This window comes from Lobosporangium transversale (assembly GCF_002105155.1).
Source record: "Lobosporangium transversale strain NRRL 3116 chromosome Unknown BCR41scaffold_15, whole genome shotgun sequence".
NCBI classification, from domain to species: Eukaryota; Fungi; Mortierellomycota; class Mortierellomycetes; order Mortierellales; family Mortierellaceae; genus Lobosporangium; species Lobosporangium transversale.
In genome coordinates, this window is record NW_019028993.1 from 98413 (window position 1) to 125676 (window position 27264).

Consider the following 27264-nt stretch of genomic DNA (forward strand, 5'->3'; position numbering starts at 1 on the left):
TTCCTTTCTTTCTTTAACCTTATTTTACTGGCAGACCATAGCTGACACCATATTACTTTAAGGTAATCAACTTCTGTAACCACTTGATAGGCCAGTGCATCCTAACAAAGAAAGATAAAGCCTTTTAAACCGTATAACCAGAACAAAGATAGGCTTCTAAGGTAAAAAAAAAAAAAAAAAAAAAAAAATTTGGTGGCAATTTTTTTTTTTTTTTTTTGCATTGACTCGAAACCTTTGACAAACTAATGAATGATCTTTTTACTAATCATAGCAGACATGACTGAGCCCCGTCACATTTTGCTTCGATGTGGGCAAAGCACATTAATCTTTCAAAGAATGTATGAACATTATGATTGTCTTTGTCTTATCCAGTTTGAGTGTCATGGAGAATTCATAAGGCACTTGTGGGCATGTCTCGAAATCGCTCAACTAGGAAGGATCATCAACATTTATCTTGATTTTGATGGCGCTGTCGATAATCATATTGGTGATTGTGTTGATATAAGCGAACCAGAAAGCCCCTACTCAAGTAGTGCAGACTATTCCACTGATTCATTAGCCAGTCAAGATCTGTCAAATCCAATACAGATCAATATCCCACTGGAGAATGCACAGGCTGCAGTAGCGAGATCTGGCCAAAGCATGCAACGACCACTTCTGCCAAATGCTCTGGAGGCAAATCTAAACAACGATATAAGAATATGTTCGGTCGCCATGCAGGGATTGGATATGAATACAAGTGGCAATGTGTCCTTGTCAAGAATCACTCATTACCATCAAAGAATCCAGTGTCAATCTCAATCTCAGTCTCAGTCTCAGCCTCAGTTTCCGTTTCAGTCTCGGAGCGAAATACTGGAAGCATCATCATACGCGGAAAAGTTTATTCGCTTCTTGGAAGAAGAATTTCCTCAACATCTCGATGGAGTCATGGCCAACCCACTATTCTCTCGTGAGGCCCAGGAAAAGTATACAAAGATCACGGATCAAATCGCTAGTGTTTTAAATCAAAAATGGGATGCCAGGGGCTTGATCCAGTATTTTTCTCTTAGGGCTTTTGAGGGGATGATGATTGTGAACGAACATCATTGTGCGTGCATTCAGACCGTGGAGTTTTACCACAGGAATCCGGAACTCGATAAGCATCATGACAAATTCGAAAACACCGGATTCACTTTTCCAACCAGAAAGTAAAGAACATTAGCAATGGGGAGGATCTATAAGGACGAGTTTTTTTTTTTTTTTTTTTTTTTTTGTATAGTTCTCTATTTACTTATTTATTTATTTATTTATTTATTTTAATATACCTCGATCGATCTATTTAGTTCGAGTGTTGGAGTAGGGATCCTTCGTATTAGAGGCCGTTCCAACCTGATTGTAAGTACACGGATATTTAACGCTCTAGTCACATCCTACCTCCACACCAACATACCAGGCATAAAAATAGGCCCAATCGCTCCCAGCGAAGCAGATTACATGTACAAGGACTCTCAAATATTTATTCGGAAGGAGGCTTTGGACGACTTGAGTCAAGGTATAGTTACAGGAAGGCTCCCGGAGAGAGTCAATCAAGATCGTAGCGTTTGCCAACTGCGTCAGGTTCGATCTCGATTCCATGAGCTTTCAACGTATTGGCCACTACGCTCGTGGGGAGCCCTCTTGGATCAACACTTGCTGCCGGTGACTATCTGGACATTATATCTGTTTCCTCAGCGACGATCTGGTTCAGCGCTCCTTGTTGCATCTGAGCTATTTGCCTCTATAGCCCGAGAGGTTTGGGGCAAAGGGCCGGATGCTACTCTTACGATGGAATACGTTAGATCCCAGGTCAGTAAGGTGACATTCAGGGACAGGCCAGGTGAGATTTGTCGAGGTTTGCAAAATGTCCTTGGGCTTTTTGAAGGTCATGACCAGATGAAGATTATCGGGAATAAGGAACTCAATGAGCGCTTACAAGAGATTGCCAAAGCAATGGGTAGTGCTCTGGTTCGACGAAACGAAAACATTCCAAAGATGATCATGATATAGGAGTATTATCGTATCTTTTTTTTTTTTTTTTTCTTCAACCCGTTATTTGCGTTATTCCCCAAGCAACAGCAACTTTAGTCTGTTTAACATACATACTGTATAGCTTTTTGCTTATTTGTACAGCTTTCTAGCTTTCTATTCTTTCTAATTGCACATTGTATACTTCATATCACTATAATAAAGGGAAGTCAAATCCTTAACAAGTGCAAAGTGGCTTGGACATTTGGGCAAAGGAGAAAAAATGTATCACGTGCGACAATGGGAAGAGGAAAAACGTCCATGTAGTCCAACTCTTTTCTACACCTTCGCCCTTCTCACGAATTTACACTAAAAAAAAAAAAGCGCCATGGCGAATAAAGGTGCATATGCCGCTATTGAAATCGACGATGACGGGGTATGTTTCCTCGTGTCATTTCATTGTCTCTCTCCTTATCCTTCATGCAAGCCAGACAGGGAAACAAAAAAGAAAAACGAAAAAAGAAAAAAAGGAATACAACAACACGACATCAACACCCAATAATGCAATTACTAGCGATTTGCACTTTTTTAAAAGACCCAGATATCAATAAGTTTACAACCAATGAAGACGTTCTGACTTGAGTCAAGAAAGAAGCACTCGGAAAAAAAAAAAAAAAAAAAAAAAAAAAAAAAAACTGTTAACTTGTACAGTTATTGCGCCTAGGAGCAGCAATTAAATCAAAAAAAAAAAAATGCCAAGCCAAATTCAAACCTAACCTTTATCTTTATTTTTTTTTTTCCTTCATCTTTTGCCTTGATTAATATATGTTTATCCTTTATCGTAGCTTGAATTCCAGAGTACGTTCATTACTATTACTACAAATTCAAGTGTTTGTTTGTTTGTTTTTTTTTTTTTTTCTTGTTTGCAAGTGGATATGTATTTACACGCGACAACCATCGAGATACATATGTCAACCCTTACGGAACTAAAAAGACTTTATAACCTAAAGCAACAGCGTCAATTAGGGCGGGATAAAGCTATAAAAATCAATTCTGGAGAAACAAGCAATCGGTACATTCTAACCGCACGGAGCATAGAAAAAAAAAAAAAAAAAAAAAAAAGACAATGGGGAGGGGGGGGGCGTAAAAAACTATGAATAGGATTCATTCAAGTTTTTGATGAGACAGAATATGATAGTACAGGAAAAGACAGGACAGGACAGGACAGGTTAGGGTAGGGCAGAACAGGATTACTGAGAATGCATAAATATTCAGGAATCAGGGAAACAATAGAGAAAGTGTTTTAAACTTGAGTATTTTCATTTATTCATTCATTAACATTTTGTTATACTGCTGTTGCTGTTGCTGTTGCTGTTGCTGTTGCTATTGGTTGTTGTTGTTGCTGTTGTAGGCTTTGCTTCTTCTTCTTCACCAGGAACCTCTGGAAATATCACACCATCCAACAACACACCGCAGTCCAGACCAGCAGGTAGCTTATATATATTCTTTAAACTAAGACACTCTGAGATACTACGATATCTATAATGCATTCTCATTTCCTGATTATTATTATTATTATTATTATTATTTTATCGTTTTTATTTTATTGCTAAACATTATTATTCTCTCAAAAGGATTCAATACTGGAGGAGCCTTTGATCCTCACCGGTCAATCCAAGATCAAACTGTGAGCAAACCTATTTGGTCAGTAGAATACTATGCCAAGTTCTTTGATGTCGACACTACTCAGGTAAACACCATTGGAGATTCACGTTTAGAAGAAGAGGAAGAATAAGAAAAAAAAAAAAAAAAAAAAAAACTACGATATGGAAAATCAACCTACAACCAGCTCATTTGTTCTAATTCAACTGACATTTCTTTTTTCTTTTTTTTTTTTTTTTTTTATGAAGGTGATGGAAAGATGTATGGCGAGTATTATTCCCAAAGAAAACTTTTTGGATATTATGGCCGGAAATCCTGATTTGTATGGTATGTTCATTATTAATATGGCCACTTTTATTTATTTATTTATTTTTGTAAAAAAAAAAAAAAAAAAAAAAAAAAAAAAAAAGACTTCCAATTCTTCCAACTGACATTTCTCTCTTTTTTTTTTTTTGCCCTATATTTCCATCTATCTCCGACTCATTTTACAAAGGCCCCTTCTGGATTCCAACAACAGTGATTTTTGTTCTCTTTGTAACATCATCGATCGTGAACTCTATCAATGCTTACTTGTCCTCTACACCTTACACCTACGATATCCGTCAGTTGACCTTCGCATTCGGCACGGTCTATTCTTATGCGTTCGCTGTCCCTGCTATGATTTGGGGTGCAACAAAGTATTTTGGTTGTCAACCTGATTTGCTCGAGATGTTGGCTCTTTATGGTTATGGTCTCACAGTCTGGATCCCAGTAGCGGTCCTCTGTATCCTGCCCTGGAATTTATTCCGCTGGGCTTTGGTCCTAGCAGGTGCCGCTGCCTCTGGGACCTTTCTCGTCCGGAATATGTATCCGGTCCTCTCTAGAGCAGAGGCACAGACCAGTAAGGTCATCTTGATCCTCGTCGTCTTCCTGCATGGCATCTTGGCATTGATCCTCAAATACAGGTTCTTTGCCTACAATGTTGTCGTCACCGAACCAGGGAAATAAAAACCATTAATCGTAATAATAATAAAAAAGAAAGAACTGAACAGATGTCTGAAACAAGATTTAATCCCAACTTTCGCCGCATTTGATGCTTGTGATAAATAAATAAATAAATAAATAAAAAAATAAATAAATAAATAAATAAATAAATAAATAAATAAATAAAAAAAAAAAAATTATTTAATTATTTTTATTTCTCGCGAAAGGATAAATATACAAGGGGATGGAGTACAAATTGTCTTTGACAGAGACAAAGGGGAATTTCTTTTTGGTTGCAATGACTAGGCGGAAAGGTAAAGAAACATACTACCCAAAGCTTTACTGCAAGTTTTAGTGTTTATGCAATGACCTCTATGGCAGCTGTGGAAACTAAAGAGTCTTCTTCAATGCCAGGCATTGTATTAATTACTTGTTGACTTTGTTGGCTCGACTGTTGGTTTTGCTCAATCGATTCTCCTTCCACGCCAAACGTAGTGGGGGTGGAGAGCCTCTGTGAACCTGAATTTGGAGCAGCAGCACAAGCTCCTGATGGTTCGACAATCGTATTAGCCCTCTGCCTTGCAGCTGGCAGCTCTGGGCCGCGCTCCATTGCCAGACGAGTCATCATCATATCGTGTTCATTTTCAACCCAGATACGGGTCTTTTTCCGTCCACGCTGTACAAAGTTTGCTTGTCGCTCGATCGATAGCGCTTTAATTTTGCTCATCGTTGAAACCGACAGTAATGAACAGTATTCCACATTCACCTGTTCTAGGCGAGAGTCCCTTGTCCACACAAACGAAGAGTCGTCCTTTTCATCCGATTCAGATACTACTTCAGATTGTGGGGTGGACATAGGCATTTCTTCTGTTTCCTTTGATGACGATATGGATGATGGGGCTTCTGTGCAGGCTGTTGTCATGGTGGTGGCTGATTCGGTCTTGCAGTTGTCGGCTGCCATACTGTCTTGACGAATGATCTCATTCGACACCATTTCGGCTCTATTACTTGCGTTTAGCTCGGTGGATGTTGAGCCACAAGCCTGTTGGATAGATGAACTCGTAGGCACAGCCAATGAACAGACTCCCTGACTTTCGGCTTGTTTCGATGGGATAGGCAGAGCCGGTAGTAAAGGAATGCATAGGAATGGCCGCTGGTTTCCAGCCTCGGCTGTCGTTAGTAAAACTTGGCCATTTTGTTGGGCTTTGGCTGCATTTTCAGAATAAGATGGTGACGCTGACGATGACAATGACGCTGACGATGACGATGATGCTGATGATGACGCCGATGATGATGATGACGATGACGATAACGACGATCCTGACGATGACGATGATCCTGACGATGGTGCTGACGACGCTGTTAACGAAGTTGGGCCGTAAGATGAATATAAAGGCACAATAGACGCGAACACAGCTGCTCCGTGGTGAGGGCTCTCACTGCCCTTATCAATATAAACGCCCTTGCCCTTGGCTTCTTTGGACAAGATTCTCTGTTCATCAGTGTCTTCCCCATGGCCTGTATCCGTCATCATTGTTTCGCCACATTCCCTTTCTTTGTCTTCAGCATTATGCTCTAACTGCTCGCTATCAATCTCATCGTCACGGTCAAAGGATTTGAAGGTAATATTGCGATGATATCTTTGTAAATCTAGACGCATGTCAAGATCCATACTAGTATCTTCGTCAATATTCATCGAAAGATCTGTTTCAATCACTTCATCAAGATCAAGGTTCATAATCGTCCTTAGAGCCATAGCGCCGGTATGATAGTGGACAAGACCATGCTGCGACTGTTTCTTCGTGTATCCACCATTTGTAGAATAAGCGGGCATAACATCTTGTTGATCACTATCCATATTGGTGTCCATATATTCACCATCATCTTCTTCACTTTCATCCTTCAGCCGCATTTCCATGCCACGTTTTCTGGATAAATCGGGCCTTTCCTCATCTGGGCTATCGGCTGTACTTTCCATCATTTCCTGCTCAATTGAGGTTAGTTCATCTTTACTCTCAGCCAAATCTCCAACTTGCTCAGGTGTCAATTCCGTGATCGATGCAGTACTTGAATAGGTCGCAGCCGGGGTCTGTAGTTGGGTTGGAGAAAGCATATTTGAGGGCACTTGAGCTGAAAGTGTGTCCTCTGGAAGTGGGGCCGTGGAAACGATAGACTCTCTCTTGACTTCGCCCAAGCATTTGCAAATGATATCCGCTGTACTTTCTCCAATGTCTGTGTAACTAACATTAAGGTACCGCAACATGCCGCACTCACGCAAGACATTTTCCAATGCTTTTTCTGAAAACTGCCAATGATTGATGTCCAAGAGCTCGACGTTCTGACAGTTGAGAGCAATCTGCTCGAGAATATCGTTGGCTAGATCGCCATGCACATCATGACAGCCAAGGGTGAGCACACGCAAATTTGAAGCGCAAGGACGACTCAACATCATACTCACATCCTTGGCCTCTGATTCTAGAATGTCTAGGCGGAAGCAATTGAGGCCCGAGCCATGCTCTCCAATGGCCAGGCATGTCTCCTGGTTTAGAGTATCCTCCATTCCTAACAAGATCAAAGCTTTAAGGACGCCCTTGGCTGCTGCAGGCGTGGACATGCCCTTCATGATGCTCATTAAAGAGTCTGTTTCGATATCCGAATTGGAAAAGTCCAAGTGCTCCAATGTCAATTTGCAACCTTCTATCAGCTTGATCACCTCCTCACGGAAGAGGTGTATGCCTCCTGGGGCTGAAAACTTTTTGAGCTTTGTACAAGCCTTGCCCAGAGAGGCTAGGTCGCAGTTTTGGAAATCATGCGACTTGAGGACCAGTGTTTCTAAAGTTGGTCCATGAGTGGATGCTAACACATTGATGGTCCTGACCAGTTCATGTCCTTGACTAATCTCCCGATGGTTCTCCACATGCACCAACCTCAGCTCCTGTTGAGCAGCTACAAGTAAGGCCAGTGCTTGATCTGTTACTGAGTAGGAGTGGGGATAGTGCTGCCAATGTGTTGCGACTTTTAGGAACTCGATCTTGCGGCAGTTCATAGATAAGGAGATAATCAAAGAGTCTGAGACAATTGCATAACGCAGATCCAGATATACTAGACTATGTGTTTGTTCCATAGTCAGCGGCCAGGCAGCAAGGATAGGCCGCGAGGAAGAGAGTGCTGAAGATGAGGCGGATGTGGCTCGAGGATGTAGATGAGTAAATTCCGACATGTACGGTTGCTGGAAATTGTACATTGGCTGTGCCACGGTTGTGGTTGTGAATGCTGACAATGAGGGCGATGTTACTATTGGGATAGTCTGAAATAAATGTGACGTAGCAACATCAAGAACTCCTATTGTCTCATCAACATGCTCAACAGCCGCTGTCATTTGAGTGTTCTCACCAACTGCCGATGCTGTGGCTTCATTAACCTCGTCAATAACGGCCGCTTGTGCACTTGAGGAGCTTGATGTGGACAAGCTAACAGTAGAAACAAGAGTGATAGGCGATGGAGGTGTATATGATGGAGCGAGTTCGCTCATCTGCATAGGATTGTTTGAATGTATTACAGTACTCTGTACCGTATGGTCATTACCATCCAATGATAAGGGTGAGGACTCTGTAGTGGATATGCTGTCCGTTACAGAGTGGACGAGAGGCATAGCTGTGGCGATTGGCTGGACTGGAAGAAGTGGTGGTGTGGCTAACAAGCTCACGTTCAACCCAACCATATACTCATCATCTGTAGCTTGTTGCATCATGTTAGCCCAATCATCACTGTCTGTACTAGCTGTGTTGGCGGTATTAATTGTATTGGCTGGCTCTGTATCTGTAATAGATCCTTCCACAGCTGTGTTATCTGCTGTCAGCACAGTGGTCGCGTTAGCACCATCGCCCGTGTCCTCTTCAACAAAGTTGTTTATAACGGTGGTCATATGTGCGAATAGGCAACGGGGCAATCCAGGTGCATGGCAATGGACAAAGTCACTCAGATAAGGCCGATTGGCAAGCAAACAGCGGATCAAAAAGTCTTTTGGTGCTTCATTCCTGGTCCATCGAAAGCCCGTCAAAGCCTGGATATCCACCTCACGCAGGTCAAACGTATCATGAACCCACTTGAGATTGACGCTCCTTGCGAAACTAGGGTAGGGAAAAGTCGTCCTTGAAGGGTCCAAACATGCATGGAAGAGTGTTCTGAGCAAGAGTATAGAGCCAAGCTTATCCATGACACGACCTTCAGTATCAAATTGATAGCTAAAGAGATAGGACCATGGGTGGCGATAGAGCTCTTGAAGAGCAGGTCGTGACCATTGACGCGTGGTGAGAGCACAATTTAGCAGGTCCTGTGGCTGTTGGCTGAGGTGCATAAAGATCTGGATCATCATATCCATGGGTAGGAGCTGATGATTGTTATGACCATGCTGATAATAGCCAAAGACTGACGAGGCTGTCATGATGCAAAGCGACCTGCACTTTTTTTTCCTTCTTTTTATTCCTAGAAATGCACGGAAAGTGTCCAAAGCCAGCGAACAGATTAAGGAGAGGATGAATGAGTATTTACTTGCTACCTCTTTGAGCTGGGAACTGTAGGGCATAAAGGAAGGAGTATTGCTGTTGATTGTTTGAATATTAAGCTGGCTGAAGACTGAAGACCAAGTAGTCATTGTGATATTACATGGAGTGAAAGAAGCGTAGTCACGGAGAAGGACGACGAGAATAAGCAAAGACCATACTCGATCCGCGCGTCTAGTTCAGCATTCACTGATCAGTCTTTCGAAACAAAGGAAGGAGGGAAGGGTATCAATGATATAATGAATGAGGTGTGCAAGGATGTCAAGTTGACGTTGTTACTGTTGAGTTTAAGCAAATAAGAAGACGCCATGGTATCCTCAAATCATCTCATCGCCAGCTTCCATAGCCCAACTTGCTCATAACCTCGTAGCCACAGCCATTGTCTTTGTTTTATCCTCTCGGGTACACGACTCTTAACGTGTACAAACGAATGTATACATTCATGCAACACACAACGGATTGGGACTGATAACCCATCCATGCAATCATACAATTCCACATGAACACTAAACCAATCAAAGCAACAACGAGTCTCTTGGAGCTTAAAACGCATCCCAAGAAAATTAAAAAAGTCAGATGTCCAAACTTTTTTCTTCAGAAGCACAAGCCCTTTTTTTTTTTTTTTTTTTTTTTCATTTGTATTTGCACTCGTAACTATGAGATATGACTTTATGACTCTCCAAGTGAGGATTCATTTTAAGTGACTGAAGAAAGAAAAGAAGAAAAAAATACAACACCCAAACCAGAAAAGACACAAATAGCAATTTCATTGTCAGTTGTGGTCTGTTTAGCTAGTGCATCGATAGGACAGAGCACTGATCTTTTTTTTTTTTTTTTTTTTTTTTTTTTTTTCCCTTCATGATAGACGCGGGGATGATGCATGGATGGTGACTGCAAATGAGGACTGCGAACAGGGCGAAGTTAGGCTCTTTTTTTTTTTTTTTTTTTTTTCTTTTACGAGAAAAAGAAAAAATGTCGTAAGAATAAAGGAGGCAATGAATCGTATTCCCTGTAATGTGGTGGTGAGAACTTGAGGCATTTACCTAAGATGATTGCTGGCAGTGATAGTAACGGGGAGAAGAGAGTTGGTGTGAGGAAGTGAGGTCAAGCTTTGATTTTATCAGTCAGCTAGTCAGTCAATATATCGAGTGAGACGTGAGACTGAAGGATGGAAGACAGAAAAGAGTGAAAAGTGAAAAGAAAGCTTTTTTTTTATAAGGATGCGTAGAGCAGAGCCAAAAAAGAAGCCAAGAAATGGGGGAGAGAAGATCAAGGTAGCATGAAGTAAATAGAAGAGATAAGAGGTGAGGCGAAATAGAGCTTTAGGGAAGAAAAGAAAAGAAAAGGAAAAGGTGTAAAGTGAGTTGAGTGAGGGTAAAGGGTGAAAAAAGAGTCTGTGGGAAATAAAGAAAAGAAGAAAGAAAGGCCTTGATGGTAATTACATTTTCCATTAGAAAAAAAAAGGGGGGAGAGACAAAGGAAGGACTGTCTCTTGCCACGGATTGTTGGAAGAGACAGTAATCAAAAGGGTACATGGACATTAGAGCATTAAAGGCAATGTCCCGTTGTCTTGTTCTAATCTCACAATATACTTTCACACTGCCGGACTGGTGATCTGTACAGTACTCTCTCCTGCTGGAGTACATGTGCTTTTATCACAGTACATGCACTGCAAGGGGGAACAAAGATGCGTGATACCGTTCTGGAATCACCTGTCTTTATTCTCCCTCTCTCTCTCTTTATCTCTCTCTCTCTCTCTATCTCTCTATGTATATCTCTGACTCTCTAAAGAAAGGAAGGAAGGGAAAAAGGATCCCGACCCCAGACATTGTATTTTACATGAGCTATCCCAACACTATGCAGTCCTGCATTTTCCACTAATCCCAAATGTCTTCTTTTACCAGATTGACGGGTCTTCTCCACAATTCAATTTATCAACAATTTCCTCCGTCCACAACTCCGACGCCATCAACATAGCTCTCAAGTCTTGCTTCTTTTAATGGTCAATCATTCGATAGCTCTACTACTGTATCTCCCTTCCGGATCTTCAACCTCTTCTATTTCTTTTATCTCTAATATCCTCTTGGTCTCAAGCTCCCTATTGTAACTGTTGTATACAACCTTGCTAGCCGAATCCTTCTTTCTCCTGTCTTTATTGTTGTTGCTCCCATGCAGAGAGCATAGTACACGATACCAACATTGATCCTGCCGGAATTTCCAATGCCACTACCAAGTTCCAATCATTGTCTGTAAAATGCTCGGATCTTTGAAATGGATAGTTTTTTTTGATGGCGTGCCATGGAGAATCAAAGTGTTTTGTCTTTATCCATCAAAGTCTAATGAGCATGACTGACATGCCACTTTGCCACTTGGTAACCAACAGAAACGCAAAAAGAAATAAAAAAATAAAAATCCTTTTGACAAAATTAATTTTATTATTTTTTTCTGCTTTTTTTTTTTTAAAAGGTATATGGATAAATAAATGCCTTAAATGAATCAGGCACAAATATCGAAAAACTATCTACACTATGAAATAAAAAAGAAATCATTGTCGCACTCGGACGTATCCTGACATCGTCTTTTTTTTTTTTTTTGAAAGGCTCTTGAGTGCTCTGAGAAACTCGAGTAGTTCGACAATTGACAACTGATATGAAGGAATTAAATCATTTGAAATAATAAAAAAAAAGCAAAGAGGTGTGTCTTCAGGAAAGAAAAATAAAAAAATAAAAAAAATAAAATAAAAATAAAGGTGGAAAGTGGAGTGTTGCCCAGTCACTGTTTGTGCTCCGTGTTCGTATTGTCTGCGATTGGCTTAGGCTACGTTAGCCTTACGGCACGCTAGGCACTAGGAGAACACATAACAACACTGTTCAGCAACTCAAGAACAATCACTGTATTTGACATTCAATAAAAGAAAAAACAAATTGAAAATAAAAGGAGAAGAATGAAAAAGAGAAGAGAGAATGGTCCCATTCCGGTAACCCCCCCACCCACTTCAATCATCCTTTGAAAAAATAAAAAGTGTAGTTGGGATGGAAAGAAAATAAAATCTATCGAACTTGTAATATAATATTGACTTCTTAGCTTCCTTCCTGCAATGCGATCTCGTAACGACGGTGTTCCAACTCATGACATTAATTTATCGATATTCCAAAATATAAAGTGCCTGTGCTTCTTTCTTGCATAGTCCTATTGCTGTTGATGTTCGAGTGACAAGTGACGTTGGTGTTGTCTTTTTTTTTTTTTTTTTTTTTTTTGTTATGCTGTTCTAGGAGTACTTTCCGCCCAAAAGGTAATCCTCTTGTTGGGATAATCATCAACACTCCCCATCCTCATAGCAACATCAAAATTGAAGGGCAAAAAAAAAAAAAAAAAAAAAAAAAAAGAAAATGCACACACTCTCCTCTTATGTAATGCACACACTCAACTCCTTCCTCTTTCTCGTAACATGAAAACAACAACATGGGGGGAGCAAAAAAAAAAAAAATGCATGCAATAACAAAAGTCATTCACAGGTGGCTCACTTGTTCCATTTCTTGATCGTCGTCAGCGCCTGTAGCGCAGGCGGTATTCTTCATGACATGTCGCTTGAGAGCATCGCTTCTGGTACATTTTTGTCCACAGGTCTTGCATTGGAATAAATTGCCTTGTGAGTGGCGGCTGCGCACGTGGCGCTCCAGATCATGACGGCGAGCAAAGGCCCAGCTACAGGTGTCACCCTTCTCATTAGTTTGGGTGCAAAGAAAGGGCTTGACACCAAGATGTGTAGCACGGTGAGATCGCAGATTGAAGGGTCTAGAAAAAGTCTTGTCACATTCTGAGCATTTGTAACGAGCCTTGGCATTGGGATCATCCTTCTGCTCTTCGGGGACTACGCGATAAGCATCCTCGGATGTGACACGACGGCGGCGGCGTCTCTTGTTAGGTTGGAAACCTGGTTTTGTCGGTGATTGGACAGGCTTTCTTGGGGCAACATGGGGATAAGGCGTCACAACGTCCATGCCAAAGGTCTTTGCAGTCGAAAAGGAATCAACGGTATATCCGAGGGCGGCGGGACTGATGGATTCAACAAGTGGTGAAGGTACAATGTCGAGTCTGGGCTCCAAAGGAGATTCAGTGGGAACAATAGATTCAGCGTCAGGTGAAGCTGTATTCACAGGCTTCTTGAGCGAGGTCGGCTCAGCGCAGTTGACGTTGCTATCGGGGAAGAGCTGAAAGTCAACCATGTTCATATCTGGAATGTTGGCACGGAAGTCAAAATCAAACTCGAGAGAACCGTTCAGTTGATCAATTCCATTAAATGACTCTTCAAAGGGAGAAGCTAAGCTCATGGAGGGACTAGGACTAAAGTCATCAAATCCAAGGCCATCAAACCCATAGGGGGAGTTCACAGAACCCACAGCGGGTGAATACAAGCTCATAGAAGGTGACAACTCAGGAGTGAGGTCAAGACCGGCGGCGGCGGCGACTGCGGCAACTTGCTCATCTGAAAGAATTGTGTCTGTCCAATAGTTGCTGTTGTTAACTCCGAGGAAAGCAAGGTCGTCGTCGTCGTCGTTGTTGTTGTTGTTGTCGTCATTATTGTTGTTGAAGATGTTGAAGATGTCTTTGTGTGTATTTGTTGTGGCGGTGTGTTCGCTTTTGCTGTTGTCGAGACAACCTTTGCTGCTGCTTTTGTTGGTGGCGTTAAGATCTACTGCAGGGACGAGAAAGGGGTTGCGGCCAAAGTCGCCAAAGATCTCCAAGCCCGAGTTCGAAAATGAGTTGGTATCCATGATTATAACTGTGTCGTGTAGAAAGGAAGAGGGGATTAAGGATTAAGGATTTGGTATGATTACAGAAATAGAATGAATAGATATTAAAACAACTGTCTTTACTTGACAAAGAGGAATATAAATTATCGAAAGGGAAGATGCGAAAATACGTACGTTATTATTCTTTTTATCTTTTTTTTTATACGTTTGTATTTTTTCTTTTGTTTTTGTTTTTGTTTTTATCTTTTGTAATTTTGTGGAGTAGAGAAAAAAAAAAAAAACGGTGGCAAAAAAAAAAAAAAAAAAAAAAAAAAAAAAGTCTTTGAGAACAAAGCAGGCGGCAGATAGGAAGAAGAGACAGGTTGGGCCAGACAAGAAGGCAGGGAAGGCAGGAAGGCAAGCGTTGGACAGTAGACAAAAGAAAAGGTTCTCGGTCAACAACAACCAGAGAAACTGTCGAGGACGACACACACACACTCACTCACACGCACGACGTCTGGCTCAAGGTCAGGTCGATGCGACAATGGTGGGGAGGGCGAGGTGTATGGACAAGACAAGACAAAGTGGAAGGAAAATGCCTCAAGTTGATGATTATAATAAGAATGGATGGGGGGACTGATGGATAAATGTGAATGAATGGGATGATTAAATAGAAGATCGATCTGGTGGCGCACCCGGCCAAACTTGGTTGCTATATAAAATAGAGGCGATAACGAGGCTGTCGCTTGCAGCAAATGAGGAAAGGGGAAGGGAAGGGTGGGGAAGAAAGTAGAAAAAAAAAAAAGAAAAGAAAAAAGAGAGAAAATTGGGTTTGGTCTAATGATGCTCATTTTTATACAAAAATTTTTAATTTTTGTGGCTGGCTCATTTTTATATCTTTTTTATTGCTCTGTCGACTATTGCACAAGCGATTAAAAAAAAAAAAAAAAAAAAAAAATGAATAACCCTTCCGTCAGCCCTCTTTCTATGGTGTCCCATGGTAAGAAGATCTTTAGGGAGATATGGTCTTGGCATAGAAAAAAAAAAAAAAAAAAAAAAGAATAAGAATGATAATAAAAAAGAACGCACAGGCGCCTGGAACTCAGCGTGTTCACATTCTTATTAGTTGGAGGGTACAATCTCTCTTTTGGGGTCATCCATTTCTCACTGGCGAATCATATTGCTCAGAAATCCAGTCATAAACGCTGCGCAAAATTTTTGCACTCAAACTCACTTGCTCTTTCAATTGCACCATCTCTGCTCTTGGAATACCAGCAGCTGAAAAAGAGCAAAAAACATATAATAAGGTAGTCTAGGAATAAGAGGATGGGAAAAGATGAGAGCGGGTAATAAGGCAAAGAAGGAAAAAAAAAGGAGAAGGGTAATGATTATCCCATGTCACTTCATTTGTGATGATGATTGCTACTCTTATCCGAAACACACATAAACTTTCATCACCTTCATGCCCACATTTGTCTTGAATACAATAATACTGTAAAGAAATAAAAAAAAAAAAAAAAAAAAAAAAAAAAACTTACTGTACTCTTTTTTGCCTTCATAGCAGAGCTTCATAAAGAAGGCATATGGGTTAATAGATGAATAAATGCAAGTAATGTGGAGTAGGGATGTTCCTGCCTCTTGCATTGCTGCACTGCCTCATACTGCATTTGTCAGAAATTTTTTTTCTACTATGCGCCAAATGCTGAGCACTTAACAATGGAGATTCCAGTGACTTCATTGGCTGAATTGCTTTTTAAGATAGAAAAAACTCAATTGCTCTCTCTCTCTCTCCATCGAATATCAGCACCATTTTATTTTAAATTCGTGAAATGAGAATGAAGGAGTGTGGTAGGCAACATTACTAGTCTGTATTTGTATTTTGGGAGGATACCAATAGGCTTACATGTAACAAAAAAAAAAAGAAAAAAGAAAAGACCAATTGGAATAGACATTGAAACAGCTAACAACTAATAGTAGTTCAATATCAAAACAAAAATGGCATGAAGAAATTTACTCCATGTTGGCTTTACGCTGCTGTCTCGACCTGAATAAATCATATTCTGGTGGACGATTCACCCCTGGCATGTGGTTGTTACGGAAATCTCCTCCGACATTACCCCCACCAGCCCCGCCCAGATCGTCATCATAATCCCGTCCTTTTCTTTTCATCCCTCCTCGCATACCTCCAGGCCCTCCACGTGACCTAAAGCTCCCACGGTCTCCACGACCGCCGCGCTCACCTCGTTGGTCTCTATCCCTATCCCGATTGTGAAAGTCTCGGTCACGGTCCCCACGGTAACCGGTATTGCCCATGTCACGGCCTGGTAGCGGACCCCTTCCTCCATCTCGATGAATATCATTGTGTGGTGTGAGGCCTGGCCCTGGAACAGGTTGTGGTGGCATACCCGGTACTGGTACTGGCGGTGGAACAATCATGGCCTGTCCTGGCGGGATCTGTGCCACCCTAATAAGCTCTAGAATATCATGAGGCGCTAAGACTGGACCATTGAAGCTGGAGGCCGAAGGTAAATTAGATAAAAAGAAGGCCACAGCCTCAGGAATCAATCCATGGGGTCCCGCAGTCCATCCAGGAACAGATAACGGAGGTGGGTGTTGTTGGATTGGTGGCTGCGGCGGCGGCGGCAACACTGGAGGATTAGACTGATGAGATGGCGAATTCATAGCTTGAGGTGGGATTGGAGAAGGCGCATGGGGTGGTAAGAGAGGTTTTGGAGCAAAACCTGGCCCACCAGGGACGGGAACATCCCGCATCTCCGCATCGCGGGCATCCCGATCTCTGTCTCCGCCTCCTGCATGGGGATGTGCATGTGGTACTGTATCCATACCACCTGGCCTTACATTGGCCTCCCTCTCCCTTTCCCTTTCACGTGCTGCGGCTGTTGCAGATGATTTGATCATTTCAGGATAGACTCTATAAGTATTCCACATGGCGAAGTCTGGTCTAGGGTACAAGTCAGCATGAACAGGCTCCATCAAGGGTCGGCGCCCAGCTCGATAAGCTTTATCCAGATTAACGGGTGGAGGGGGCGGAAAGTCGCTTGAAAAATCCGTCAATGCTGGTACATGGATATTCTTACGGACTACAATATTCATAATGCGAAGAAGGAAAAAAAAAAAAAAAAAAAAAGTCAAATCAAAGAACACTCTAGATGCTTTCTTCATTTTTTTCATTTTTTTCATTTTTTTCTTATACATAGTAGAGAACTTACTGCTGAGACCCATATCCATTTCCTCAATAACCTTGAGGTCATTAAAACTATATCTAGCCACAAACCGATCAAGCACAGAATCTTCCGGATACACCTCCCTGCGTCTCTTTTCCACCTTTGCGATCGCTGCAAGATCACCATACTTGTTCTCATATTCTGAAAACTTCTCCCAGAGAGGACGCGCCGTATCAGGTGACATGTTGATCAATGCACGCTCAAAGAGTGCTCTTGCATTGCTATCATCGTTCAGTTGAATTAAGAATTCCAGATATTGATCCACATAATCGGTCTCATCACTGAATGACTTGTATCCAAGCTCAAAAACCTTTCCTGCAATCGATGCATCCTTGGTGCAATGGTACTCCATCAGAGCTGCAGCAATATATACCTGATATGGGCACCCGCTTGAGCGACGTGCACGGCTGAAGATCTGTCTCCATTGTGATGTCCCTTCTGTCCGACGTACAAACTGCATAAACATGATCCAGGCAAGTCCACATCCCTTGACCATCTCATCCACCTCCCGTCGGGCCAACTTTTCATACTGTAAAAGCTCCTTGGTGCGCTTCTTTAGCTCATCACGTTCACGTTCTCTCACCTCTCCATCGACTTCCTCAATATCGCGAACCTTCTTACCAGAGGTCAGTCCACTATCCAAAAGCTGTTGCTCAGCCTGCAACGCTAATTTGGCCGCCTGGACTTCCTCATTCACTTTATTATTCATATCATCGATCTTGTCCGTTAGGTTCTTGACCAATGTCTCAAAAACTGCCCTGCTTTCCTTAAAATTCTTACGGTTCTCTTCTAGTTCTGCACAAGCGAAATGAAGCAGAAAACTAGTAGGAAGAATTTCACAACCATTTTTCAAGAGTGCTACGGCCTCATCAACACGTCCCACTTCTTGAAAATACGTTGCTGCCTCAAACCAAATCTCTGGATAGAACCGCATGGACATCAGCGCTTGCTTATAGGTCCATATGACACGGTTTGACAACGCGGCTGGGTCTTCCAGATTGAGTGGATTAGATTTCTCCCATCGAATATAACGCTTCCACTGTTCCAATTGATGTAACTCACGTTCAGTCCACTTCACAGGTCGAGGAAGCATATTCTTGTTGATTCCATCTGTCAATTTGCGAAGCTCTTTCCACATCATGCGCGCTGTCATGTAACCTGCAGAACGCTCCAGAAGAAATTTCTTGGCTGTCAATTTATTGAGACCATTCTCAAATGAGTCATAATCTCTCCAGATGTTTTCAATGTTATTAAGTGGGATACAAACTGCCTTTTGGTACACACGACGCATAGCATCCATCTTTTGCTGCTCCTCCCATGTGTTTTGGACCTAAAAAGAAGAACAATATATTGATACAACATGGTCAATCAATAAATGATAGGACTATACAATCAAAGAGAGATTGATCCAACTTTTTCAAAAAAAAAAAAAAAAAAAAAAAAAAAAAAAAACATCAACATAATACTATTGTTAAAACTTACCAGACCCGATTTTAGAAAAAAAATATAGTCCGCCCAGATAGGTCCAGAATCCCGATCAAGACCCACATGCTGAAGTACAAAGTCATAGGCTTTTGTGATGATGTCTCTAGATTCAGGGCCAGTATTGATACGACGAATGTAATTCAGATAGTACTTCCAAAGATCCACAGATAAAACAGATCTGAGGCAACGTTGAAAGATGTTTTCAACCTCAGTAAAATGTTGATTCTTGAGCTCAAACTCGGCATATTGGATCCAATACCTAGACTAATTTATCATGCAAAAAAAAAAAAAAAAAAAAAAAAAAAAAGAAAAAAGCAGACACAATAATCCCAGGCAATGCGCAGGATAACAATCATGTCGAGTATATTTTTTTTTTTTGTATATTTATTGAGTTCAAGGCCGGTAAATAAACATGAAAGATAATGAATGAAAATGACAGATGTTGCAGAAATGAAATAGAAAAAGAAAAAGAGAAAGAGAAAAAAAAAAAAAAAAAAAAAAAAATAGAAATATCAAGTTGGTTACTAAGCATGATCTGTTTTCATCATAGCCCATTGCGGCGGATCGAGTTGTAATCATAAATAAAACAATCGATAGACAAGTTGATACGATCCATAACATTGCAATACTCAATGTTTCAAGGCATAGTGAAGCTATTCTTGCTGATATTTTTTTTTTTTATTATCATTATCATTATTATGTTGCGAGCTGTCAACTGGATCTTTTCTTTTTCTTTTTTTCTTTTTTTCTTTTTTTTTTTTTTTTTTTTTTTTCTTCTTCTTCTTCTTCTTTGACAGCTCAAAGGGCGATTCCTAGCAATAGAGTCGGCTGACCAATTGCGGAGAAATCATACTCGAATGCTTCACTTTTTCCTGTCTTATTGAACAATATCCAATCCTGAGATAGAGAGCATCTTGAGACCAAAATGAAAATGAAAAAGAAAAGGCTGACAGACTTACCGAAGTCGGATAAACCTTGAGAAACCTTTCATATACATCCCTCACCCTCTTAACTTCACCTTCTCTCTCGGCTTCATTCAACAGTGTCAACCAAGCATCTGCGTCATAAGGATCTTCAGCAATAGCCTGTTCCAGTCCATCCGTCAGTTCTGGCTTCTTATTAGGATCTGTAGTGGACAAGGTGCTTTCACCTCCATTGACATTATGCTGCTGTGGAGTCAAACTACCCTCTACAGAACTCGCCCGTGAAGGCTGATTGGAGCCCGATGCTGGAGATTTGGTCTCATTGAGAACAGGCAAATCCATTGAACCAAAAATGAAAAATAAACAAAATAAACAAACAGCAGATAAGCAGATAATTAAACAGACAACCAGACAACCAGACAAATGCAACTGTGCACAGCTGTAGGATAGAACAAAAAATAAAAGATGACAATATTATTAAAGGCTGATCGCTATAATGAGAGTGAAGAGAGATGATGATCAGAGGAGAATGCAAAAAGGGGGTAGAGAAGAAGAGATGGATGGCCCACAGAAGCTAAATTGTTTTTTATAAAAAAAGAAGAAAAAAAAAAAAAAAAAAAAAAAAAAAAAAAGACAAATGACGTCGATTTTTCATTTCCCACAAATAGTCACTTTATGTCTTTCTTACGCTTCTTCCATCCACAACTCACGCCTTTATTCTCCTCATTTCTTTATAATGGTATGACTTCCACCTACAATCGCACTATTGCCTTTCTATACCCTCAACTGCTGACAAGCTTACTTACAACAGGAGCGTATTCTGTCTATCCATATTGACATCTAGGCCAATTCATCACAGAAAAAGATTGCACATGAGAATGCAAAAGCATTACTCTCCCTTCGCAAGGGATTCATCTGGGTCAATGTAAGTAAAGCTTTCGCCCCCTTTCCTCCCTTTTCTTAACAATAGAAGCCTCCTTAGTCTTACTCCTACATTGCATTTTTATTTTGTTTTATTTTACCTATGTATATTTTTACATACTGAGTATTTTTCTTTTTTTTTTTTCCTTTTTTATACAAATGTCTGCACTTAGGCGTTCTACATCTTTTACAGGATCATCTATAACTGGAGTACATTTGGTCTCAAACTTGGCTTTGGATACATTGCAACTGCAGGGCTAAGCATCTTTCTCTACACTCAAATTAATGCCATGGGTCGACCCCGTTACAACTCCAGGGGTGAATTGGCAGATGCCGGTCAGGATCTTTCACAGGAAGGTCTTGTTCAGTAAGTCTTTTTTGTTTTTCGCTCTCGCTCAGATCAGCCAATTAAAATTCAGTTCGTTCCCAACGATTAAGATTGACATGGAAACTTGGCGAATTTTAATTTATTCTGCATTTGTCATTTTATATGACCAAAAAAACACCGTTCTCCCCACGCAAAATGCTCTTATTTCATGAATGAGCTTGATATTACACCTGCTTTATATCCTATGCTCAACATGCATAGGCACCTTTCCTTGGTAGTGATAGCGACTTGCATATATTTCAAGACACCATTAGACTAACTTTTTTTTTTTTTTAATGTTAGATATGCATTTGATATCATCTATGTGACCTGGTTCGTCCATGTTACATCTGCCTTCTGGTCCAAAATGTGGTGGTTCTATCTATCTGTAAGTGTCTTTGTCTAACTCGTCCATATACCTTACTTGTCGATCGACATCATTCTCATTCTCTTTTTTTTTTTTTTTTTTTTTTTTTTATCCTTTTCATCTGCTATAGATCCCCGCATATGCTGGATGGAAAGCTTGGCAGTTGGCAGTAAAGCCAATGTTGGCTCGCAGCGGAATGGGCGTTCCTAGCGGTGCTGCTGAAGCCTCTGGAAGCACAGAGGGCACAAAGTCAAAGAGACGTGAAAAGATGGAGAAACGTGCAGAGAAGGGTCCTCAGGTCCGCTACCGTTAAAAAAAAAAAAAAAAAAAAAAGTTTAAAAAAGCTTTGGCTTGTTTTTTTTTTTTTTTTTGCATCAATAGAAGAAGAACTTAGTCATAGTAGTTTGGTAGTTAAGGTAGTAAGTAATATTTCCCCACTTTGTAATAATATATATCTCTCTACTTTTCTACACAAGCTCAAAGTATCGCTTTGTCTCCCATGTGGTCACAGCTGTCTCCCACAATCGATACTCATTCAACCTTGTGGCGCCATAATGATCTACAAAAGCATCTCCAAGGATCTCTCTTGCAATCGATCCTTTCTCCAACATCTTTAATGCAGACTCTTGCAATGATTTCGGTAGCCTCTCTGCTGGCTTGATTTCAACTCTTTGGCCTGATGTCATCGCAGCCTCTGATTGTGCCGTTGTGGGTGCAACAGGTATGGCCAATTTTTTCTTGATCCCGTAGAGTCCAGCTGCAATACAGGCCGCAATAGCCAGATGTGGATTAATGTCTGCACCTCCTACACGCATCTCCAGACGTGTACCCTTTGGCTCACATTGAGGTGGTCCAATCACACGAATGGCAGAGACGCGAGACTCGATTCCCCAAGAGACCGTGACGGGGGCCCAGTAATTCTCGACCAATCGTTTATAAGAGTTGATGTTGGGTGCAAGGATACACATGATACTGGGTAGTGCTGTGAGCAGACCGGCCATAAAATGTTTCATCAGCTCACTCATTTGATCCACACCCTCAACAGAGGTCTCCCATTCAGGTCGATCCAAACTCTTCTGCATTACTTCTGCTGCTGCACTACTATTCTTATTGCTACTATCTTCCCCATCTGACTTTGGGCTGTGAAGTTGCTGTGGCTGAGCAACTCCTCCTTCTCCTCCACCAGAGCCAGAGGCTAAGGATGCAGCAAAGAGATTTGTTTTGGTTTTGATATCTCGAATTGAAAAGTGGATGTGTCCTGAACATCCAGGTTGATCTGAATAGGGCTTGGCCATGAACGTAGGCATAATCCCTCTCTTCAATCCCAGTTGTTTGACTGAAAGCTTGAAGAGACTGGCCATATCTGCCATATTGGTTGCAGTGTCGTAACTTAGCGCAGCCTCGTACACTCCAGGCCCTAGGAAAAAAATATAAATGTTTATACAACTTTGTAAATAACAAGGCAACTAATTGTATCATTGGCACAATTACAATTTAGTACATGTTATTATTATAATTATAATAGTTACCTGTCTCGGTATGGAAACTCTCAATGTTGATACCAAAGTCAGAACACCGATCAAAGATATCATAAAAATAGTCTTGATGAAGTGCAGGACGGAGGAGTGAGTATCCAAACATGCCGGGTGTAAGTGCTTGAGGACCTGTATGTCCTTTAGCTTCCAATGAATCAGGTGTTTCTAAAAAATAAAATAAAAAATAAAAAAGTATGCGTAGTAGAAATGTAGAAATGTTAATGTGCTGAACATACTAAATTGCTTTGACCCCCTCTTCTTCCCCCCAAACATCCTTCTGCTACATTCCAAAGTCATCATGGGGTAACAAATAATACAATACAAAAAAAAAAAAAAAAAATCCCTTTATTACCTTTGAAGTTAAAGAACTCAAACTCGGCCCCACACATCGCCTCCCATCCTAGACTTGCAAGCTCATCCGTCACTCGTTTCAAAAGCCCGCGTGGACAAACCGTCAGAGGTTCCCTCGTTTTAGGATCCAGGAACGATAACAAGAAGAATGGAATGTTATCTTCCCAAGGAATACGTCTAAACGTTGACAGATCCGGAATTGCAATAATATCTCGGTAACCTAAAGTTATGGAAGGAATAAAAAAAAAAAAAGAAAGAAAGTTAAAAAGCTGTAATTAAAAAGCTAGGAAATCCTTTGCAAAATAGCTCCCCTGTCATATATCTATTAGAAGAAAGAAAGAAAGAAAGAAAGAAAGAAAAAAAAAAAAAAAAAAAAAGGAAACTTACCATTCTCGGCATTGGAGATACTTAGGTCTTCCTCATAAGTCTTGTCATGCATATCCCATCCAAAGACAACAGAACAAAATCCGAAGCCAGACTCGAGGACAGACAGGAACTTGGACTTGGCCATGATCTTGCCACGCAAAATACCATCGAGATCCACGCCTGCAACTTTGACGCGGCTATCACCCTGGAGTTCGGCCTTTATCTCTTCAAGACGCGACTGCGGTGGGGGAGAGGATGGAGAGGAATGCATCCTGATGAAGAAAAAGAACAATACTTTTTTTTTCTTTTTTAGAGTAGACTGAGGAGGAGTTTAATGATTACTAATTGACACTTGGAAGATACAAGAGTTGATCGAGAAAGTAAAGTAAAAGATGAGAGAAGAGAGGAGAAGAGGAAGGAGAAGAAGAGGAGAAGAGGAAGGAGAAGAAGAGGAGAAGAGGAGAAGAGGAGAAAAAGAAGGAAGGAGTAAAGGAGGACAACAACAAAGAAAAGGGATGATTGATGACAAAAGAAACAAAAAATGTGCACGCGCATTTATCCATTCATCATTCACACATCCATGATCCAAAACCGGCGATAATTGTGTTTGGGCTGACAGAACTTGCAAAGCATGCATGATCTTTAGCGTAAGAACAATATATTATGCATGTACAAATGAGTGAATGCCAAATGAGGATGGAGTGGACAAGTCCAGTTGTTACACTGATAACTGGAATGTTCACTCATATCCAGGGGAATAGAGGACAAAAAGTCCAACATGTCATGCACTATATATAACATTATCGCAAATATAAAGGTGTATATAAATGTATTTACATATAAATATATAATACTTGTGGGACACTTGTCCCAACAGAGAAAGGGCATTGCATTGTACGAACAAAGTTGGGCGTCATGAAATGCTTGCTAAGAATATTTCCGGCGTGCATTCATTCCCTGTCAGAGATAATGACCCTGATCTTGTTCCCTCCGCTTAAATTTACTTCATTTTTATTTATTTATTTATTTATTTATTTATTTTTTAGTACAAACTCCATGTAACAGTATCCTATTTCAAATCAACATAAGAAAATCTCTCTCTACGAAACGTGGCTCCACTTCTTGCCCGAAGTGACAACAAGCTTGCGGAAAGCATCATCGCGGTGAACGACGTTTTGGAACACAGTCACGTGCCCACCCATGTCTGTCACTTCAATACCAGGCATTGACAAAGGTCCGACTTTCATGGTTTTAGCCTAGATTTAGATTACAATATAAAGAAGAAGAAGAAGAAACCATTGTAAGAATTTGAACACTACGCGTTCCATTATTTTTTATTTTTATTTTTTTTTTTTTTTTTAATTACCTTTTTGATTTTATCAATCTCTTCCCAGGGGAGCTCCACTTCAACATCCTTTCCAAGTAATTTTGCAGTTCGGAAGCGTAGTGCATCTTCAGCGATCATAAGTCTTCCTGGCTTGCCTCGTAGTAAACAGTGGAATTCTATACAAAGTGTTAAAAAAAACACACACATATATACAAGACATCATTCAATAAGAAGCAGCGTCACTAACGAATAAAAAAGAAAAAAAAAAAATTTTTTTGTCGTTGTGGAATATGGTGAAAACGAAAAAAAAAAATTACCAGTTCGACCATCTGCAGTGTCATAAGGACCTGAATCTATTGACGAAGTTTCACCTTGCATCTTATTCCGGTAATCATGCATGGCCGCGGATGCTGGTGTACGACCTCCCTCACGCAATAAAGAGCCCTTTGCGCTCTGTCCGTCATTCAAAAGTCCATCGGCGTTTGCACCCTCACCAGTAATGACCTCATTAGACACTCGACCGATCTCGGTCTCCCTCCCCTGCGACATCAGCTCAACAACAAGCTCTGCGTTTGTGGGCACGCCCCAGAGGAGCCATTCCACAGGCGAAAACACGTGAGCGAGTCGGGGGTAAGCATCTTGGAGGGGCAACAGGATAAAAAACTCGATCCCAAGAAACAGACCAATGGATGGCATAATCAGGAATGGGAAGAATGTAACGACAAAGATCGCTCCTATCATTCCACCAACGGCGCGCCATGTTTGCGCAGGCCTTTCCCACTGGAACAGGTTTTTGACTCGCTCTAGATAGCAGAGGTTCTCTTCTAAGAGTGCTTGGGAGTAAGGTCCCCAGATGCTGACCATGTGAGAGCCCCAGTCGGTGAGGTCTTTGGACTTGATCAACTCTTCTAATTGCGAACGGATCTTTATTTTTTTAGTGGAGGTCTGTTCCTTACGGATTAGATCCGCTCCAACGGGTTCTGGAACATCAAGATGTTCATCAATATTGCCAAGGAACCCGAACTTGTTATTGAGGAGCTTGAGTAGGAGCAACAAGATCAGCCCTTGTGACCATAACCCGAAAAACCAAAGTGTGAAATATGACTGTCACAAAAGGAGAAAAAAATTAAAATTAAATTAATGCATTGATGGAATTTCGTAATTTTAAGAGAAAGTTTCAAAGAGAAAAAAAAAAAAAAAAAAAAAAAAAAAAAAAAAAGGGAAAACTTATTTCATTATGATGCTCTAATAATATTCTTACGATAAACCATGCGAATGTCTCGGTAGGATTTCTCCAGTGCATGACGCGATCGAGATAAAGCCCAAGGGACTGGACAGGGTTGGTAACATCATACAGTCGACTCAATAAAGTTCTCATTTTAGACCATTGGACTGGCTCGACCTTGCGAATCTTGTCATCTCGCGCCAAGGATTCGATAAAATATCTCGCATACTTTTTTTTTTTTTTTTTTTTTGTTTTGTTTGTGTCACAACCACATGTTTAGCATAACATTCATGATGTTTAGTTCAGCTGTCTGATCGCGCAAGGGCTAGACTTAAAGAAAAAAAAAAACTGCGTTTTGTACTCACCGCTAGGATATAGAGACGCACTTCAAAGACACGCTTTCCTGATTCTGCTTCGACCCTTGTAAAGTCCTCGCGATCAGGAGGCGGCAGTTGCTTTTCAGTCGTCCTTCGTCGTCGAATCTCTTGAACGTGTCTATCAAACTGAAAGGAAATCTCCTCCTTTTTGATACTGGGTGACATCGTTTGACCTGTCTGACCTGTTTGGCCTGTTTGGCCTGTTTGGTCTGCTTGGCCTGTTTGGCCTGTTTGGTCTGCTTGGCCTGTTTGGCCTGTTAGAGCCGTTTGGCCTGTTTGGCCTGTTTGACTTGTTTGGGTTGTTTGAAGCGTTTGAGCAGTAGCAGTAGTTCTGTTCGACGCCTGTGCAGGTGCTACTGGCCTGACAGGCTCATCAGGATATGCACCGCTCAGTTCTCTCGCCTGCTTCGACTGTGAAGGAGTGGGGGTCAATGACGGTTGGATTGTATGAACAGGTGCCCCTATTGGCTGAGTCTAACGACAGTGAAATATCAGATTACGTATTGGATTTGAAATATAATGTCATTGCTCAAGCACCGTCAAAGTCAAGAGTTCTCTTTTTCTTTTTCTTTTTCTTTCTATACAGAACATACAGCATCAATAGGACCCTGCCACTTTGATAGACCTGGAGGAGGGTCGCGTTCAGGAAGAGCCTCAGTGGCAGATTGTGTAGGCTGAGTGTATGGCTCAGTGATGATGGATTTGGTCGAGCCATTTTGCCGCTCGGCTAAAGGAGGTGAAGTTATTAGAATGTCTCTGTTATTTGACATGATAGGGATAATTGCGGAAAAAAGAAAAAGAGAGAGTGAAGATCAGCAGGAAGCAGTAAACTCGTATTTGAAGCAAAAAAAAAAAAAATGAACGGTCTGGAG

At 41.0% G+C, this 27264-nt stretch overlaps 8 protein-coding genes across 8 annotated transcripts; 3 read left to right on the forward strand and 5 right to left on the reverse strand.

Annotated features, from left to right (window-relative positions):
- Positions 1 to 19: 19 nt before the first annotated feature.
- On the forward strand, positions 20 to 2028 carry BCR41DRAFT_352008 (hypothetical protein; the record flags this gene model as incomplete). Its single annotated transcript, XM_022023891.1, has 3 exons — positions 20 to 161; positions 272 to 1187; positions 1323 to 2028. Exons 2-3 carry the CDS (start codon positions 277 to 279, stop codon positions 2023 to 2025), a joined length of 1614 nt encoding a protein of 537 aa, XP_021882029.1. The 5' UTR covers positions 20 to 161; positions 272 to 276.
- Positions 2029 to 2335: 307 nt separating this feature from the next.
- Positions 2336 to 4745, forward strand: BCR41DRAFT_352009 (hypothetical protein). Its single transcript, XM_022023892.1, has 6 exons — positions 2336 to 2419; positions 2829 to 2841; positions 3395 to 3472; positions 3618 to 3733; positions 3894 to 3972; positions 4139 to 4745. The coding sequence occupies exons 1-6, from the start codon at positions 2372 to 2374 to the stop codon at positions 4630 to 4632; spliced, it is 828 nt and encodes a 275-aa protein (XP_021882030.1). The 5' UTR covers positions 2336 to 2371; the 3' UTR covers positions 4633 to 4745.
- Positions 4746 to 4825: 80 nt separating this feature from the next.
- BCR41DRAFT_43843 (hypothetical protein) lies at positions 4826 to 9701 on the reverse strand. The gene has a single exon (XM_022030845.1). The coding sequence runs from the start codon at positions 9260 to 9262 to the stop codon at positions 4967 to 4969; it is 4296 nt and encodes a 1431-aa protein (XP_021882031.1). The 5' UTR covers positions 9263 to 9701; the 3' UTR covers positions 4826 to 4966.
- Positions 9702 to 12751: 3050 nt separating this feature from the next.
- Positions 12752 to 13009, reverse strand: BCR41DRAFT_285999 (hypothetical protein; the record flags this gene model as incomplete). The annotated part of the gene is made up of 1 exon (XM_022020278.1): positions 12752 to 13009. A coding segment is annotated over one exon (258 nt), but the record flags the coding sequence as incomplete, so codon positions are not given.
- A 2802-nt stretch (positions 13010 to 15811) lies between these two features.
- BCR41DRAFT_352016 (hypothetical protein) lies at positions 15812 to 20126 on the reverse strand. The gene is made up of 4 exons (XM_022023893.1): positions 19593 to 20126; positions 18631 to 18897; positions 17134 to 18478; positions 15812 to 17004 (listed from the first exon to the last, which is right to left on the reverse strand). Exons 1-4 carry the CDS (start codon positions 19896 to 19898, stop codon positions 15914 to 15916), a joined length of 3009 nt encoding a protein of 1002 aa, XP_021882033.1. The 5' UTR covers positions 19899 to 20126; the 3' UTR covers positions 15812 to 15913.
- Positions 20127 to 20292: 166 nt separating this feature from the next.
- On the forward strand, positions 20293 to 21524 carry BCR41DRAFT_370053 (hypothetical protein; the record flags this gene model as incomplete). Its single annotated transcript, XM_022026503.1, has 5 exons — positions 20293 to 20295; positions 20401 to 20481; positions 20651 to 20844; positions 21148 to 21232; positions 21342 to 21524. 5 exons carry the CDS (start codon positions 20293 to 20295, stop codon positions 21522 to 21524), a joined length of 546 nt encoding a protein of 181 aa, XP_021882034.1.
- Positions 21525 to 21583: 59 nt separating this feature from the next.
- On the reverse strand, positions 21584 to 23976 carry BCR41DRAFT_385925 (hypothetical protein). The gene is made up of 4 exons (XM_022027732.1): positions 23485 to 23976; positions 23099 to 23317; positions 22741 to 22911; positions 21584 to 22628 (listed from the first exon to the last, which is right to left on the reverse strand). Exons 1-4 carry the CDS (start codon positions 23732 to 23734, stop codon positions 21679 to 21681), a joined length of 1590 nt encoding a protein of 529 aa, XP_021882035.1. The 5' UTR covers positions 23735 to 23976; the 3' UTR covers positions 21584 to 21678.
- A 475-nt stretch (positions 23977 to 24451) lies between these two features.
- BCR41DRAFT_352018 (hypothetical protein) lies at positions 24452 to 27244 on the reverse strand. Its single transcript, XM_022023894.1, has 6 exons — positions 26986 to 27244; positions 26381 to 26866; positions 26052 to 26243; positions 25108 to 25894; positions 24830 to 24966; positions 24452 to 24719 (listed from the first exon to the last, which is right to left on the reverse strand). The coding sequence occupies exons 1-6, from the start codon at positions 27160 to 27162 to the stop codon at positions 24564 to 24566; spliced, it is 1935 nt and encodes a 644-aa protein (XP_021882036.1). The 5' UTR covers positions 27163 to 27244; the 3' UTR covers positions 24452 to 24563.
- Between the last annotated feature and the right edge of the window lie 20 nt (positions 27245 to 27264).

What these genes read in the sequence shown, in the direction of transcription:
- BCR41DRAFT_352018 (XM_022023894.1), bottom strand. Translation starts at nt 27,162, where the DNA reads ATGTCAAATAACAGAGACATTCTAATAACTTCACCTCCTTTAGCCGAG. An exon ending in GGCAGGGTCCTATTGATGCT is followed by an intron (nt 26,867 to 26,985) that starts GTATGTTCTGTA and finishes CACTGTCGTTAG; the next exon opens with ACTCAGCCAATAGGGGCACC. An exon ending in AGATTGATAAAATCAAAAAG is followed by an intron (nt 24,720 to 24,829) that starts GTAATTAAAAAA and finishes ATCTAAATCTAG; the next exon opens with GCTAAAACCATGAAAGTCGG.
- BCR41DRAFT_43843 (XM_022030845.1), bottom strand. Translation starts at nt 9,262, where the DNA reads ATGACTACTTGGTCTTCAGTCTTCAGCCAGCTTAATATTCAAACAATC.
- BCR41DRAFT_352009 (XM_022023892.1), top strand. Translation starts at nt 2,372, where the DNA reads ATGGCGAATAAAGGTGCATATGCCGCTATTGAAATCGACGATGACGGG. An exon ending in ACCGCAGTCCAGACCAGCAG is followed by an intron (nt 3,473 to 3,617) that starts GTAGCTTATATA and finishes TTCTCTCAAAAG; the next exon opens with GATTCAATACTGGAGGAGCC. An exon ending in CGGAAATCCTGATTTGTATG is followed by an intron (nt 3,973 to 4,138) that starts GTATGTTCATTA and finishes CATTTTACAAAG; the next exon opens with GCCCCTTCTGGATTCCAACA.
- BCR41DRAFT_352016 (XM_022023893.1), bottom strand. Translation starts at nt 19,898, where the DNA reads ATGGATTTGCCTGTTCTCAATGAGACCAAATCTCCAGCATCGGGCTCC. An exon ending in TCAAGGTTTATCCGACTTCG is followed by an intron (nt 18,898 to 19,592) that starts GTAAGTCTGTCA and finishes ATGATAAATTAG; the next exon opens with TCTAGGTATTGGATCCAATA. An exon ending in AATGGATATGGGTCTCAGCA is followed by an intron (nt 17,005 to 17,133) that starts GTAAGTTCTCTA and finishes TGAATATTGTAG; the next exon opens with TCCGTAAGAATATCCATGTA.
- BCR41DRAFT_385925 (XM_022027732.1), bottom strand. Translation starts at nt 23,734, where the DNA reads ATGCATTCCTCTCCATCCTCTCCCCCACCGCAGTCGCGTCTTGAAGAG. An exon ending in TATCTCCAATGCCGAGAATG is followed by an intron (nt 23,318 to 23,484) that starts GTAAGTTTCCTT and finishes CCATAACTTTAG; the next exon opens with GTTACCGAGATATTATTGCA. An exon ending in GAGTTTCCATACCGAGACAG is followed by an intron (nt 22,629 to 22,740) that starts GTAACTATTATA and finishes TTTTTTTCCTAG; the next exon opens with GGCCTGGAGTGTACGAGGCT.